The 15,053-nt window shown below is 44.4% G+C and overlaps 1 protein-coding gene across 6 annotated transcripts in view; it reads right to left on the bottom strand.

Moving 5' to 3' along the window:
• Positions 1-15,053, bottom strand: part of PFKM (phosphofructokinase, muscle) — a 42,252-nt gene that overhangs the window by 12,229 nt on the left and 14,970 nt on the right. For 3 of the 6 annotated variants that reach the window (XM_068970518.1, XM_068970519.1, XM_068970517.1), the window contains exons 1-3: positions 8,918-9,006; positions 2,069-2,142; positions 1,197-1,274 (exon numbers count right to left, since the gene is read on the bottom strand). In XM_068970518.1, coding sequence (XP_068826619.1) covers positions 1,197-1,274; positions 2,069-2,142; positions 8,918-9,002 — 237 coding nt within the window. In that variant the 5' untranslated portion in view covers positions 9,003-9,006. Of the gene's footprint in view, positions 1-1,196; positions 1,275-2,068; positions 2,143-8,917; positions 9,011-15,053 lie in introns of those variants that run through there. The other 3 variants (XM_068970515.1, XM_068970516.1, XM_068970520.1) reach the window with 2 other exon arrangements.

Consider the following 15,053-nt stretch of genomic DNA (forward strand, 5'->3'; position numbering starts at 1 on the left):
ACATGGAACTTGCCCTGTTTTTCACCTCCTTGTAGTTCACTGAGATTTTTTTTTCTCCCACTGGTCCCTTCTAAAGGAAGGTGAGATGGTGCTGGCTGAGGCATCACGGGGTCTTTCCCACGTTCCCACGTTCTGCTACACCTCTTAGAAGATGGTTAAGATGGACCTGTGCCACTGAAGGTTTTGTCATGGCGACTGTCCTAAAGAGACCTAGGGAATACACACGTGTATGTAGGCCTCTAAAATGACCTTCATCTTTCTCATCTTAGACATGTAAGCAGCAGAGCAGTGACTTCAGCAGGGGCCAAGCACTGCTAGTCCTTTCCCCTTTGCGCCTGGAGACCTGTGTGCCAGTGGGAGGACCCACAAGACCCAGGCGTTCACAGGAAAAACAGCTCTGAGCAGGGAAAGCCCTAAACTCCCAGGAGCTTGTAGACACCCCAAGACAGGAGAGCACGCCCAGGGTTTTCACAAATCATATGAACTCTGGGCATCCATGCCTTCTGGGTACTGATGAAGAATTTTGGCTCATTCTCAGACTGCTTTATGGAGGTGCCATTGCCTGTTTAAAATCTTCACTAAGTGCTGTTCATTAAGTTTCTCCTCATGGATTTTTTTTTTAGGGGATTGAGGTAAAGAATGAGAATACAAATGTAATGTGTAGATTTTTCAGTAAATCAGAAAACGGGTATAGAATGACTTAGAGAAAGTAGCAAAAGGGGCTGCGGATGCAATCAAGATCATCTCGGGGTTTTTTAAACTCTAAAAGGCTATCCCAGTTCCTTCCTTCCTTAAAAGGTCCGGTTTCGGGTCACCTCATCGTCATAACATGAGGACTGGCAAACTTCAGCTCTACTTCTGGCTCTGGCTCCTGTCCCCTGATGAGGTTATTTTCAGGGCCTGACCTTCCCCGTGACCTGAGCACCCCATTACATGCCAGCTCCTCAAGTCTCACCTATGACCTTTCTATAAAGAACAAAGCGTCCTATGATCACACCCCAACCCTACATCCTGCCCCAGGAAACCAGGGTGATGTTTTCAAATGCAAAGAGTAAAGGGTAAATGTAGCCCCTCTGTGGTCATAGAACCCCTTTCTACTAAGCCACATGGCAGGGAATTCGGGAAACCATGAGCCCCACCCAAATGGGGTGAGACACAGACAGCACAAACAGGGGACAGAGCCCTCTGGAACATACCAGCTGAAGCATCATCGAGACGCTCTCCCATGTGGCTTCCCGGATGTTATCTCCACCATCTACCAGGCCTTGATAACCCTGTGGGGTACATTACATCCACTCAGCCTCTGCTAGGCTTCCCCCAAACCCCCAGGATTAAGACAGGGTCCCTGGGAAGAGGTTCTCTAAGAATCAAGTCACCTCCCATTCCTGAGAAAAACACAGTCCAAGGAAGGAGACATCAGTTGTTCCAATACCCTCTTCTAGTTTCTCTCATTCTTGAAACATCAGGATGCCCCCTTCCTAACATTTAATCTCGATTTCTCTAATTTATGGCTCATCCCATTTCCTCCCAGGGGAACTAGATGACAGATGGTTTTGATAACCAGCAAAAGAGGAAAAAAAGACAGGGATGTTAGAAGGAGAAAAGGAGAGAAACATGACTTGAAAAGAGATGGTAACACTTAAGAGAAGAAAGGGAGACAGACCTTAAGGAAAGAAGAGTGGACAGAGGATGAGCGGAAAAGGAGAGGAGGGAAGCAAGGAGTTAGAACCCTGGAAAGTAAGACAACTGCAGAAACAGAGCGGGACTCGTCCTCCTGAGGCTCGGACTCTGGATGTGAAATACTAAGTTGTTTCAGCTTCCCTCTCTGTTCGGGGGTAGGTGAAGGGAAGGCAGAATTACTTCTTACTTTAAACTGAACAGGCAACACGAGGACCTGGTCTGCAGATCTCTGGGCCCCACCATCATTACTGGAGCCCAGAGCGGGAAGGAGTGATTCTTGGGGACACAGAATCAAGAGCAATTAGACACATAACCAGGCGATAAGGAGAGAGGGTGCGGAGAGGGAGTAGAAAACAAAGGGTGATGGGGATCAGAGCAGAGAACCAACCTCATGGACAAAGAAGACACGGGCACCAGTATAGATGCCAACACGGACCACAGCCCTGACAGCAGCATTCATACCTGCAAGGAGGGAAGAGTCAGAGAGGGGTTACTCCTAAGGAAAGTAGCCCTGGGCTCTAAGACCTGAGTCAGTCCTTTTCCAAGGCTTTTCTCTGAATCTAGAATCCCCTCATCCAAGTCTTCTGTGCTCCCCATTAACCCTGAATTACTTCATTCAATGTTAACATTACACAACTTACCTCCATTCGCCTCCCCAACCTCCCAAAATTCCATCTTTCTAAAACGTTTCCGTGCCAGGGCAACCTAGGGAATAAGCATCTCCGCATGCTTTTTGTGGGGTTAGATGCTGCTAGATGCTTGTCAATCATCAACTCACTTAATCCTTCCCACAACCCGGGAGTTGCCTCCATTTTAGACTTGGAAACTGAAGCTCAAATAGGTTGAGGTTACAGAGCAAAGATGAGGTCAGCTTTGAATCCAAATCCGAAATGTCTAAACCAACACTGCTGACCTCCATGCTAATCCCAAAGGCTACACGAGGCTTTTCCTTGTCTTCAGCAGTGAATCTGGCATCCGGCTTGTATAGGCTTCTCAGGACAAAGACATGACTCTCTGGGCTCAGTGACCATGAGCATGTCCATTACTGGCTGGTGGATCCTCCCAGTCCCCCCACATACACAGCTTTCTAGTGTTGTTGCGTTGGTATGTGTTCCCGTGGGCGCCACGCAATGAGATCCTCTGGCTCCCAAACTACCAGAAGAGGCTGTGACCAAGCGTGCAGGCATAAGCAGTGGAGACTCCATGCTCTCCTTCTCCGGTGCTGATCCTCTCCTGTGACCCTGTGTGTGGCATGTGTATGACAAACCGCAACATCGTGCTGAGAATTACTGTCTCCACTGGGAGAAACAACTAGGCCTGAACAGAGGGGAGAGCCTTTCCCGCATCCTCGTCTGTGAGCACCATCCTTCTCCTAGCAGCTGCTCAATGACAAGAACCCTGTCTTCCAAGAGTACAGGGCGGAGCTGACCTGGCACCACATACAACGCAGGGTTGTGCAGACAACCACAGTAGAAACAATGCCACTGCTAGTGCTCAGCAGCCTCACTAGTGAGACATTCCTGGGTCTTAATCTTGGTAACCCTGTCGTACCTTATAATGTGAGGAAGGGCTTAGAGTGATGCCATGACAGATCAGCTTCTTGTGAACCACTTTAATCACCCTCCCTCAGGTAGCCCTGTACACATTATACGTTTTTGTTTCAACCTAAAATCTATTCATATGGTCCTTAACCTGCCTGGAGAAATACCAGTAAGCACTCGAGAAGCCAGTAAGTGGAAAAATCTGCAGCAGCAGGCTAAAATCCAGCATGAACTACTGCATAATCCAAAGCTATCTGGAACTGAATAGCATCAAAAAGGCCAGAATATCTATTTTTCAGGTTTGTCTGTTTGCAGGTCGACAAACCTGTTAGTTTTACATGGCTTTAAGCTCCAAATCAAACTGAATGCCTTACTATTCACTTACTTAACAAATATTTATTAAATACCTCTCATGTTCCTAACTCTATGCAGGCACTGGGAAAGATGCATCAGGGGATGACAGAATGTCTAGGGATACAAAAATAAAGGACTTGGGAATGGTCCTCAAGACAAGGGAAGAGGGACTTTCCTGGTGGTCCAGGGGTTAAGATTCTGTACTTTCACTGCAAAGGGGCATGAATCCTAGCTGTGAAACTAAGATTTCACATGCTGCTTAGCAAGGCCAAAAAATTAAAAATTAAAAAAAAAAAAAAGATGGAATTATAGTGTGGTTCTAATTTGGATCCATATGGAGAGGATTTGTACAAAGTGCAATGGGGACAAGGAGAAGAAGCATCTATGATGCCAGGAGGAAGTCAGGGAAGGTGTTACAGAAAAGACTGAATTCGTCCTGAGACCTAAAGGATAATTTCCTTTCAAATCTTTTGGTCAGATGGACAAATCTGGGGACAGTGTTATAGGCAGGATGAATAGCACAAATAAAGTTGAGGGTCAAGCAGTAGCCTTACTAACTCTGTGTTATAAAGAATAAACTGGAAAACTATATAGAAATGAAGCTGTGCAGCGGGGCAGGGGCCTGTGTGCCCATTGAGGGAAGGCTAGTTTTTATTCTGGAAGCCAGGGTTTGACTGGGGATCCACGGGTGAAGGTTTCAGGGAATCCATGAACCCCAACAAACTGTATGAAAAGCTTTGTGGGCAAGGGCATTTCTTCTGGGAGAAGGTCCATAGCATTCACTGATTCTTAAAGAGGTCTGTATCTGAAAAAACATAAAAGTTATAGTCACTGGAGAATCTTTGAAGAGCAGAGGGACATAATGAGCTCCATGGATCAGAAAGATCACTCTAGCAGCAATGCGGAAGACAGACTGGAAAGAGGGGACACTCACATTAGATGGCTACCTGGCCACGGTGACAAAAACAATCAGGGCCTCGACTGGGCACTTGGGACGAAACAGAGACTGGACAGAAGAACCTGGGAAACAGAAGCAATGGGACTTCCATCTAATCAGTATGTGATTAGATTTCAAGGTGTTGGAGAGGAAGGAAGACATGCCCCATGACTGCCTTGGGCCCCAGGGAAAACTGTGCAGTTAGCTGAGCAGACGTGGGTTTGGGTTTGGAAAGATCGGGCTGGGGATGATATAGTCATATCTGGATCTACTGAGTTTGAAGTTCTTGTGGGTCATCCATGTGGACCCGGAAGACCGTCTTGAGAAAATAGGTAAAATTAGAAGGGAAAGGGGCAAAGAATGGAACCCTGAGGGACACCAATGTTGAATGAATAAGGAGCAGCAAGAAAGACAGGAGGAGAACCAGGACTCAGCAACATCTTAGAAGCCAAAGGGGACAGTTTCAAGAAGTGGGAACTTTGCCATAGGCGTCTGATAATTGATCTGAGATGAGAACTGGAAGGTTGGGCTTGCCAACAAAAGGTCACTGGATAGCACCGATGTCAAAATATACTTATTACATCACCAAGGCAAAGTCTAGACATCTAACTGATGGAATTGAAGGAATCAAAAGTGAAAAAAATCTGTGAAGGGAGAGGCCTTCTCAGAAGCTTTAGGAAAAATGAATAAATTCAATTTTTAAAAATCAGGATGAATATGAAACTACTGTTTATTTTCTAGACTTTCCCAAGGCCTATGGGATTCTCTTTTGGATACCTGGAGTCCTGGAGTATAAATCTGTAATCTTACAAAAGAAGGAAAAAATATTTTTCTGAAATGTATAGCTTGGAAAGCTCTTTCCTGCTCCTGAGCTGAGGAAGGGTAGGGGAGAAAAAAATTAAAGGAAAACAAATCACTTCAAAGGTTTTAAGTGTAAAACAAACAATAGATGGTGGACAAGAAACATCCAAGTCTCTTGGGCAGAAGAAAAATCCCACAAGAAAAGAAGATTCTCTATTCCCCTCCCTCTGCCTTTTTACCATACCAACTTTCAGAGGTCATCCTCCCTGCCTCAGAAATGGATAACTGAGTGTTTCCTAGAAATCAAGTTTTACGACCCCTAGGTGCCTCTGTACCCTTAGTTCCCTAGAAGTCACAGACTGGGCTGTATAGATCATACTAGAAAGTCCCAGTAATGCTTTGGGCTCTCCTACTTAATGTCACCGGCCTGTTCTGGTCCCAGGCCAGTCCTTGGCTGTTCCATGTTGCCCTAAATAACCCTCCATGACCAGCTGTCTGCCTTATTAGAAGCAAGACGAAGGATAAGATTACAGGCACCACCCAGGGGTACTCTGGGCACAGCCACGAGGGACTCTGGAGAGCATCAGAAGCACGTACTTTGGAGTCTCCAATTACGGCCTGTTGGGAAGAGGCTGTAGGGAGGACTACAGGGGATAGGTCTATGACATGAGATAGGAGAAAAACAAATAAATGACTTGGTCACTATCTTTTTGCTAAAATTTTTCTTTCTACCTTAATTGAACTTTGAATAAGAAAAAAAAAGGACATGAAGAGCAAATGTTTGTTAGATATAATTATACTTTCTGATGGCTACGTAATTAAAAGTTGTAAATCCTAAACAGCTATGGAGAGGGAATAGAATCCTATTCCAATGAACCTTTAAAAATAGGATAAATATGCTTTTGGAAGAGACTGCCTGTCTGAGGACAGATGCATAGAGCAGGTGACTGAGGTCCTTTCCAGCAAAATATGCCCATTTCATTAGGCCAAATGTACTGTGGTTTCAGGAGGATTGGGACCACTTCTGGGCTGGAGAGGGGGTTAGGATCTGGCATCTAATCAGCCCAGTTTCTGAGTTCAGGATGTCTGATTCTTGGCCACTCTTCTATCTTAAGACGCTATTAGCCTTGCTAATAGGTGGTGCTAGTGGTAAAGAACCTGGCTGCCAATGCAGGAGATCTAAGAGATGTGGGCTTGATCCCTGGATTGGGAAGATCCCCTGGGGAAGGGCAAGGCAACCCACTCCAGTATTCTTGCCTGGACAATCCCATGGACAGAGGAGCCTGGCGGGCTACAGTCCACAGAGTCACAAAGGGTCAGACACAACTGAAGCAACCCAGCAGCAGCGACCTTGCTAAGGTCAGGGAACAACAGAGCTGAGGCTCCTCTAGATCCTATAGAGCTGACCTCCCTTTGCCATGTGGCCTACAGCCTCTAGGGAAAAACCTTCCTGTGCCTCTCCCTGGGAGAACAAGGGCCCATAAACCTATCTCCATGCAGGCCACTTCTGCATTTGAGCTGTTATAATTAAATGTTTGAGCAATTATAATTAAACACTTGTTCAAAATGTTTCACTTGGGACCTTTCAGTTGGGAGCTCTCAAATCTACTTTGAGTTTGCTGTTTCGCTTCCTTCCTCCCAAGAATTCTATCCTACCACTCTCAGTCCCTACTGACACGCACCTGTGCTGTTATATGGCTTTGCAGTGGGATGTGTCCCTGGGTACACTGTGCCTGTCTCTAGAAGGGTCTCTCTGCTCGGGATCAGAAGCTGTAAGGGCTCTGCTGCTCTTGGACCCATGTTAAATCCTAGACTTCTTTTTTTTTAAACCTCCTTCCCTCTCCAGAAAGCTCTGCTTCTTCATAAATTCATAACTCTGTGGACCTCATTTGGATTTTTAGCAGGCTCTGGCTTCCCCTAATTTGACAATCCAATTCCACAGGCCATCCTACCAAGGTTTTAGGACCAACACTCAGAGTTTATGCTGAGGAACTTAGTACTGATATGAGATTCTTTCCAGGAGAGGAGAGAGAAGCAACAGAAACCAGGTCTGTGTTCCTAATCTGGCTACTGTTCCTAAACTCAGGCCTCTTGCCTCCTTCCTCTGTTTTCCTGTTCATAACAGATATCACAATTATAATTAAACATTAGTTTAAAATATACTTAAAATCTAGCTTTACTAATGTACTAGTTAGAAGAGTCGTAAGAACAAAGACGATGGGTGAATCTTCCACTGATGAAGGCGTAGCGTCTCCCATCCTGTCTGGCACTCAGCAGATGCCCAACAGTTCACTTTTCATTGAACTGGTGTTGCATTTACTGCATCATGCACTGATTTACGCACTTTACTTGAATGAAGAGTTCAGTTTCTCGAAATCCATCTTTTCCACGAAGCCTTCCCTGGTTAGTCCAACCAAGGCCTACCATTTCAATAGATAAGTGGATTCTATCCTAAGAATAAGGATAGAGTGGGCTAAGTGAGATAAGTGGGTTAAGACACACTTGATTATTGTTATTTATATTATGTTATTTATTAAGAATTTTAATAACATATGACATGTTTCCTCATTAAACTACAGTTCCCAAAGGAAATCAGCTTCTCCACAACACACAAGACAGGGCTCTATACAAAGTGGGTGTTTAAAAACCTGAGGGAAGAGCGGTACAGAGGGAAGGGGAGGCCAGCTGAGATCCCCTTCGTTCTCTCTTCATCTTTCCATATACCTGACAGTTCTGACTCCCAGGTCTCCTAGACTCAAGCCAGAGGGTTTTGCTTTCTTCGGCCTGCTGCCCCCCACCCACCCTCCACTCCCTTTGGTTTGTACTGATTAACTGCTGCCATTCCTGTTTGTTTAAGGGTCAAAGGAATGGAAGAGCAGGAGAGGTTAGAGAAAACAGAGAGAACGGCAGAATGATGGCAGACGTGCGCCCAGTAGAAGGAAACGTGTTGCAAGAGTGAGGCGCCTGACCCTGGTCCACGCAGGAGCCCTGACACCAGAGTCGGCTCCTGAAGACTTGCTAGAGCCCATCAAATACCAGTTCCAAACCCCCTCCTTTTCCCAGCATCTCCGATGTACTTGGAGTGAACCAACCTACTGCCTTCTCAACAATTTTATCTCTTTTTAGTTTCCTTTCCAATTCTGCTCGAGAAAACACCAGTTTTCTGAGTACCAAAGGACCCAAATTGTCCCAGATCTTCAGAGAAACTTGGAAACAAGCTTTATGAAGACCTAAGTAAGTTTAGGGGAGAATGGATACATGTATACGTATGGCTGGGTCCCTCTGTTCCCCGCCCAAAACTATCACAACATTGTGAACTGGCTGTAACCCAATATAAAATAAAAAGTTGTGTTTTTTTTTTTTTCAAAGTAGAGCAAGTGAAATCCAAAAGCACTTGTGGACTTAGACCTAACAGAGATTTTGGGGGAAGCCCCAGGTCCCTGTGTAAATGCACAGCAGGAGGATTTTAAGGAGGATAGTTCTGTTCTACAGGCTAAGGCTAAGGGAGTCAGGAAATTTAAGGGGGCCTCCCCACTGTGGTTTTTGTGGGTTTTGGAGGGCCTCCCAGCCAGGCCCTCTCCCCACGCTGGGCCCTCTTCCTTACCTTGGGCATCGCCACCAGAGGTTAACACGGCGATGGCTTTGCCGATTCCCAGGGTTTTGGCTTCATGGTGCTCTTCATGGGTCATGATCCACTCTAGAATTCAAAAGAATGGCCAGTTAGGATACGACGGGATCAAGACTCCTACGAGCTTGGAAGATGGCTCTGTTAGACTGGCTAGAGCCACCTCAGTCAGGCTGTCCCACTATACTGAGTCTGAGGTTTGCAGCCCGGGATCTTTGGACTTCTTTCAGAAAAGAACCACACCCTCACAGAATGACAGGCTGAAATGTCACAGAAATCAAGCCTAAGACCGCAAAAGTCCTGGCTAATCCCTCCCACCCCAACTGGAGCCTATTTGGAGAAGAAGCTAAGGTCAAGGAGAAGGGTGGGTGACCAAACAGAAATGAGAAAGGAAACAAGTTAAGGTAGCCTCACAGAGTCCTCCCTTTTAATGAAGGGAAGGGCTATTGCAGAGGACAGGAATCAAATGAGGCTTAGGGCACTGCGAACCAACAAAGCAGAAGCAGAAAACAAGAGTACGCTGGGTTTTGGTTAAGATTTGAGTTGGGTGTTATGGAAATGGGCTAAGTTGGAACAGGAGTTCCAGGTTATACAGGTACATTGGAGCTTGGGTAAATAATGGTTCAGGCTTAGGAATGGTGAGGGACTTTCTTTGGCTTTTCCCATCCCTCTCAGGGTCTCTGCCTCCTATGCATCTCTTGATCCTTTATCTTCAGGCCTTGCCCCTCACACTAAACACTACCAAATGGGAAGAGTAACACAAAATCACTGCCACATAGACATGAATATGTACACATAACATGTGAACACCTTCATATTTTTGTCTTTAGGACTTCTCTCTCTCAAAGGAAAATACAAGACATACTTTTACATCCATAAAAATGCCAACTGAATCATCCCTCTCCCAGTTATCCAGGCTAACCGCTGTTATTTTTTAAATGTATCTCCTCTTTACTCTCAAGAATCACAACAGTTACCAAACCCTATTATTCTCCTTGTTACTATCTTCCGTTATCCTTCTTTTCTGTCCTCATGGCCTCTTTCCATCTGAATTGTTTTCTTCAATAGCTGGTCTCCCTCTGCTTGCGCTTCCCTTTTCCACTCTATTTCAGATACCAAATAAACCTCCAAAGGAAGGTCATAGGCCTCTGAGGCCTCAGTGGAGAGAGGAGTCATTCACACGATCAGGAGCTGATGACCTTTCAGTGCAGCTCATGTTTCAGATGTGAACCCTGGGGCAATCAGGGTAGCTGCTGATAAAGACACAGGTCACCTCCACGTATAAATCCATACACATGCCAAGAAAATACATGCAATGAGACACTCATGAAGAAAACATACACAAACATACATAGTGTTAACAAACACAGGTTCAGAGATATGCTGCATATAAGCAGTACTGACAGATAAACCCAAACTTCTTGGGTTGCATTCAAAGCTTCCATGACCTAACTCTTGCCTGGAGCTCCAAACTGGGCTCCTGCAAATTTTCTACTCCATTAACATCTAACCTTCACTTTGTTCCTCCCCACTTCTGTGCCTGTGCACATTGCATCACTTGTGTGGAAGGCTATCCTGGCTCTGTCCACAGATCAATATCCTACTCCATTATTTAAGGCCTGTACTAGTCACATCCCTGGTAAACCTACTAAGCCTTCACTGATTACCACAGGTCAAGGAGTACTGCTTTCTGAACCTCCTCAAATCACATAGTGTTTCTGAAACCAGATCACTCACTTAGCACTGAATTATTGCTTTATGTGATATTTTAGTTGCTTCTTACGGGTTGAAAAGGTTGGGCTAAATAAGGAGTCAGCAAACTACAGCCCAGGAGCCAAGTTGAACCCTTCCAATGTCTTTGTAAGGCAGCAAACTAAGAAAAGTTTTTACATTTTGAGTGGTCAAAAAAGCAGTTTCATGACATATGAAAATTATATGAAATTCAGATTTCAGTGCTCATACCACTCACATTCTTTTGATAATTATCTATGGCTGCTTTTGCGCTACAAGAGCAGAGTAGGTTATTGCGACAGAGACTCTACAACATTTACTATGTGGCCTTCAAAAGAAAAAGTTTGCAGATACTAAAGATTGCTAACGTCATTTTCCCTAACTAGACTGAAAACTCCTGGGGGGTTGGCGGATCATTTTCATTTTTTTAAGCTTCCCTCAGCCTACCGAAGCCTATGCACATAACAACAGACGTTCAGTAAAGCATCAGTGAACTGACAACAGGAGAGGCACACAAATATAGGAAAAATTTGAATATGCTTGGATACTTCTAACACATACAGATACAAACAGGACTTAAGAAAGCAGATAGCAACAAACAGAGAGAGGGATACAAACAAGAACAGAGACACTCTCCTATTTAATGAGTGTTCATGTGAAAATTTCTGCAGTTCTCAAGAAAAGAAAGCCTAAGTGGTTGCTGCAAATAGGAAGGCAAAATTTTGGGAAAAAAAGAACAAAACGTTTGAGTACTGTGCCAATCCCTTTTCCCCTCAGTTTTCCTCTGCTTATTCACTCTGGGAGCTCATCCCTGATAGAAATTCATACAGGGATCTTCCACCCACAGAGGCTTCAGTGACGGAGAGAATGCATCATAAACGGGGGGGGGGGAGGTTGGGAGTGCTGACCTGCAAAAAAAAAACAGCTCAAATTCTTCTGCTGCAGCTCTAAAATTGTTATAGAGGCACAAGACACAGATATACAAGCAGAGTCATAAATAAATGGATCAACAGTGACACACATGTAGAAATAGACATGTTAAAACCTATATATAAAATCACAGGTGCGCAGAGAAGCCCGAGGGAGGTAGAAAAACAGGCGAGGCAGCATCCTAGGTGCACTGACTTGAATTGGATGAGTGCCAGGGTAGGAGTCAGGCTGCCGACAGCCACTAGGTCGGAGCACCACCCACCCATCCCTGATTCCCAGGCAAAGAGACAGGGTGTGCACGAGAGGGACGAGTCGAGGGGCTAGGATTCGTCACCCATCCCCCCTCAGCTCCTCCTTCTGATGCCGCACCACCTCTTCTTTCCCTGGCTGCTCCCTTCTGTTCTCCCACCGCCAACTTCCAGCACGTTCATTCCCACCTCGCTCACTCTCGGCTATCCTCCTCGCTCTTTACCCAAGGGCCCCTCTTGCCTTAGAGTCTTAGCTCTCCTCCGCCCGGCTTCTTTGCAGATTGTCCTTGGGGAAAGGGGGAGGGGAGCTTGGCGAACACTGGGAGGAGCCAGGTGGAGGCGCCGGGGAGGGGAAAGAGGAGAGGCTTTTCAACCTCCACTAAGCTGATGCCGGCCGCAAGGCTCCTCCCGCTTCTGCTCGCCTTTCTCCTCCCCTGCCCCCTCCCCCTAAAAACACAGCACAAACGCTACAGGGTCTTAGTTTCTCCGGTCCTCAGAGGGTTCCCGCATCCAGCTCGGGAGGCATCAGCTCCGGTACACAGTAGGAACCAGGTTTTATTTCGTTGCTCCCCTTGTTGTCCTCAGAGACAGTTTTCCTAGCCGGGGTTTTCTGCATTCAAACATCCCCTGCAACTAAAAATAAGCCTCCCTCTCGGGCCCTGTCGACTGTCTCCCACCTCTGTCACTCTGTTAAGTGTTAGTCGCCCAGTCGTGTCCGACTCTTTGCGACCCCATGGACTGTAGCCTCTGTCCATGAACTTCTCCAGGCACAAATACTGGAGTGGGTTGCCATTTCCTCCAGGGGATCTTCCCGACCCAGGGATTGAACCCGCGTCTCCTGCATTGCAGTCAGATTCATTACCGTCTGAGCCGCCAGGGAAGCCTTCTGTCACTTTAAACAAACATTTATTGGAAGTCTGTTTGCCAGGTTTTGTATTAGGTTCTGAGAGATGAAAAGATAAGTGAAACAGAATCCCTGCCCTTGAGGAACATTGATCACTGGTATTGACATTTTCTATGTAGTTGTTCAGTCGTTCAGTCGGGTTTGACTCTTTGCGACGCCATGGACCACAGCGCGCATTCTCCACTATCTCCCGGAGTTTCCTCAAACTCATGAAGGATGTCAAAAACCCCTTTTGCATTTAAATACCTTTCTCAGAGAAAATACAGGGAAGCTAGCGAGGAATGAGAGTTGTTTTCGTTGTTTAGTCGCTAAAATAAGAGGCAAGAACCCTGCCTTGACAGCCTCATTCTCAAGCCTGCAGTAGAAGGGGATGTAGGATTCTGAGAGTGAGGCAATCATATCTGTTGGGCTACAAAGCAAGAAGAATCCATCCTGGGGACATGGATCAAGTACTACTTGAGCAAGAGGTGCATCCTTTTACCCAGCTCCTCTTTACTCTTTCCACTGCTCCACCCATGCCTTGTTTCAACCCCTCTCCACAGCCATCTCTCACCTTCTTGCTGTTCTTACTGCCCCTCCTCTTGCTTACTTTTGTTTCTGCACCTACACATACTGCAAACAATAACAATGCACGTGACTAGGAGATAAAAACATATGACTACACAAAATCAACTTTTTGCAAATGCTGCCATCAAAGAAGTGAAAAGACAACCCACAGAATGGGAGAAAATATTTGCAAATCATATATCTGATAAAGGACCAGGTATTGAGAATATATAACTCTTGCAACCCAACCATAAAAAGATAATAAACCAATTTAAAAATGGGCAAAAGATCTTAACAGATACCTCACGTGACAAAGATGACAGATGGATGGCAAATAAGCATATGAAATGATGCTCAAAATCATGTCATTAGGCACTGCAAATTAAAACAGAGAGACCACTACCATCTATTAGAATGAAAACTTGACAGTACCAGATACTGACAAGAATGTGAAGCAACAAGAACTCTTTGTTGATACAAATGTAAAATGGTATAGTCACTTTTAAAGATTCTTTGGCAGTTTCTTACAAAGCTAAATATAGCATTACCATATGATCCAGCAATCATATTCTGAGATATTTATCTAAGTGAGTTGGAAACGATACCTATACAAAACTCCGCATATAAATGTTTAATAGCAACTTTGTTCAAAATTGCCAGGAACTGGAAGCAACCAAAATGTCCCTCCAAAGGTGAATGGATAAACAAACTGTGGTACATCCATTGGATATTGCAATAAAACAAAATGACCTACAAAGCCAAGAAAAAGAACATGGAGGAATCTTAAAACATACTGCTTAGTGAAAGAAACTAGTCTGAAAATACGACATACTGTGCGATTCCAACTATATGGCGTTCTGGAAAAGGTGAAACTATAAAGAGAGCGAAAAGATCAGTGGTTGCCAAGGGTTCAGAGTAGAGATGGAGCAATTGATAGGCAGAACACAAGGGATTTTTATGGCAGTGAAACTATTCTGTATGAAGCTATAATGGAGGATACATGACATTATGCATTTGTCAAAAGCTACAGAATCATAAAACACAAAGTGTAAAACCTAATGTCAAGTATGGACTTTAGTCAATAATAATTTATCAATACTGGTTCATCTATTGTAACAAATGTACCACACCAATGCAGGATGTTAATAATAGTGGAAACTGAGCAGAAAACAGCCAGGATATATGGAAACTGCAATCTGCTCAATTTTCTGTAAGTCTAAAACTTCTCTAACAAAGTCTATTAATTTCAAAAAATATATTCTGTTCAATGAAATATTAAATAAAGTTGTGATAGTAACAAAGAAAAATGGGCAAGCATTTGAAAAGACATATAGCTAAAGAAAATATGCAAATAACCGATAAGTGCATGAAAAGACCCTTTCTTTTTTGGAAGGTTATTAATTATTAATTCCATTTATTTAATACAGACCTATTCAAATCATCTATTTCTCCTCGTGTGAATGTTGGCAGATTGTATCTTTCAAGGGATTGGTCCATTTGACCTAGGTTACCAAATTTGTGGGCACAGAGTTGTTCGTAGTATTCCTTTATCATCCTTTATCATAATTTTCATGGAATCTGTAGCAATGTCCCCTCCTTCACTTTGGGCATTAGTAATTTGTGTTCTCTCTTTTTTTTCTTAGTTAACCTATCCAGAGATTTATTAACTTTATTCACTTTTAAAAACTAGCTTTTAGTTATATTTTCTCTATTGATTTGTCTTCAATTTTACTGATTTCTGTTCTAATTTTTTTTT

The sequence above is a fragment of the Capricornis sumatraensis genome, chromosome 4 (genome assembly GCF_032405125.1).
Source record: "Capricornis sumatraensis isolate serow.1 chromosome 4, serow.2, whole genome shotgun sequence".
Classification (NCBI taxonomy): Eukaryota; Metazoa; Chordata; class Mammalia; order Artiodactyla; family Bovidae; genus Capricornis; species Capricornis sumatraensis.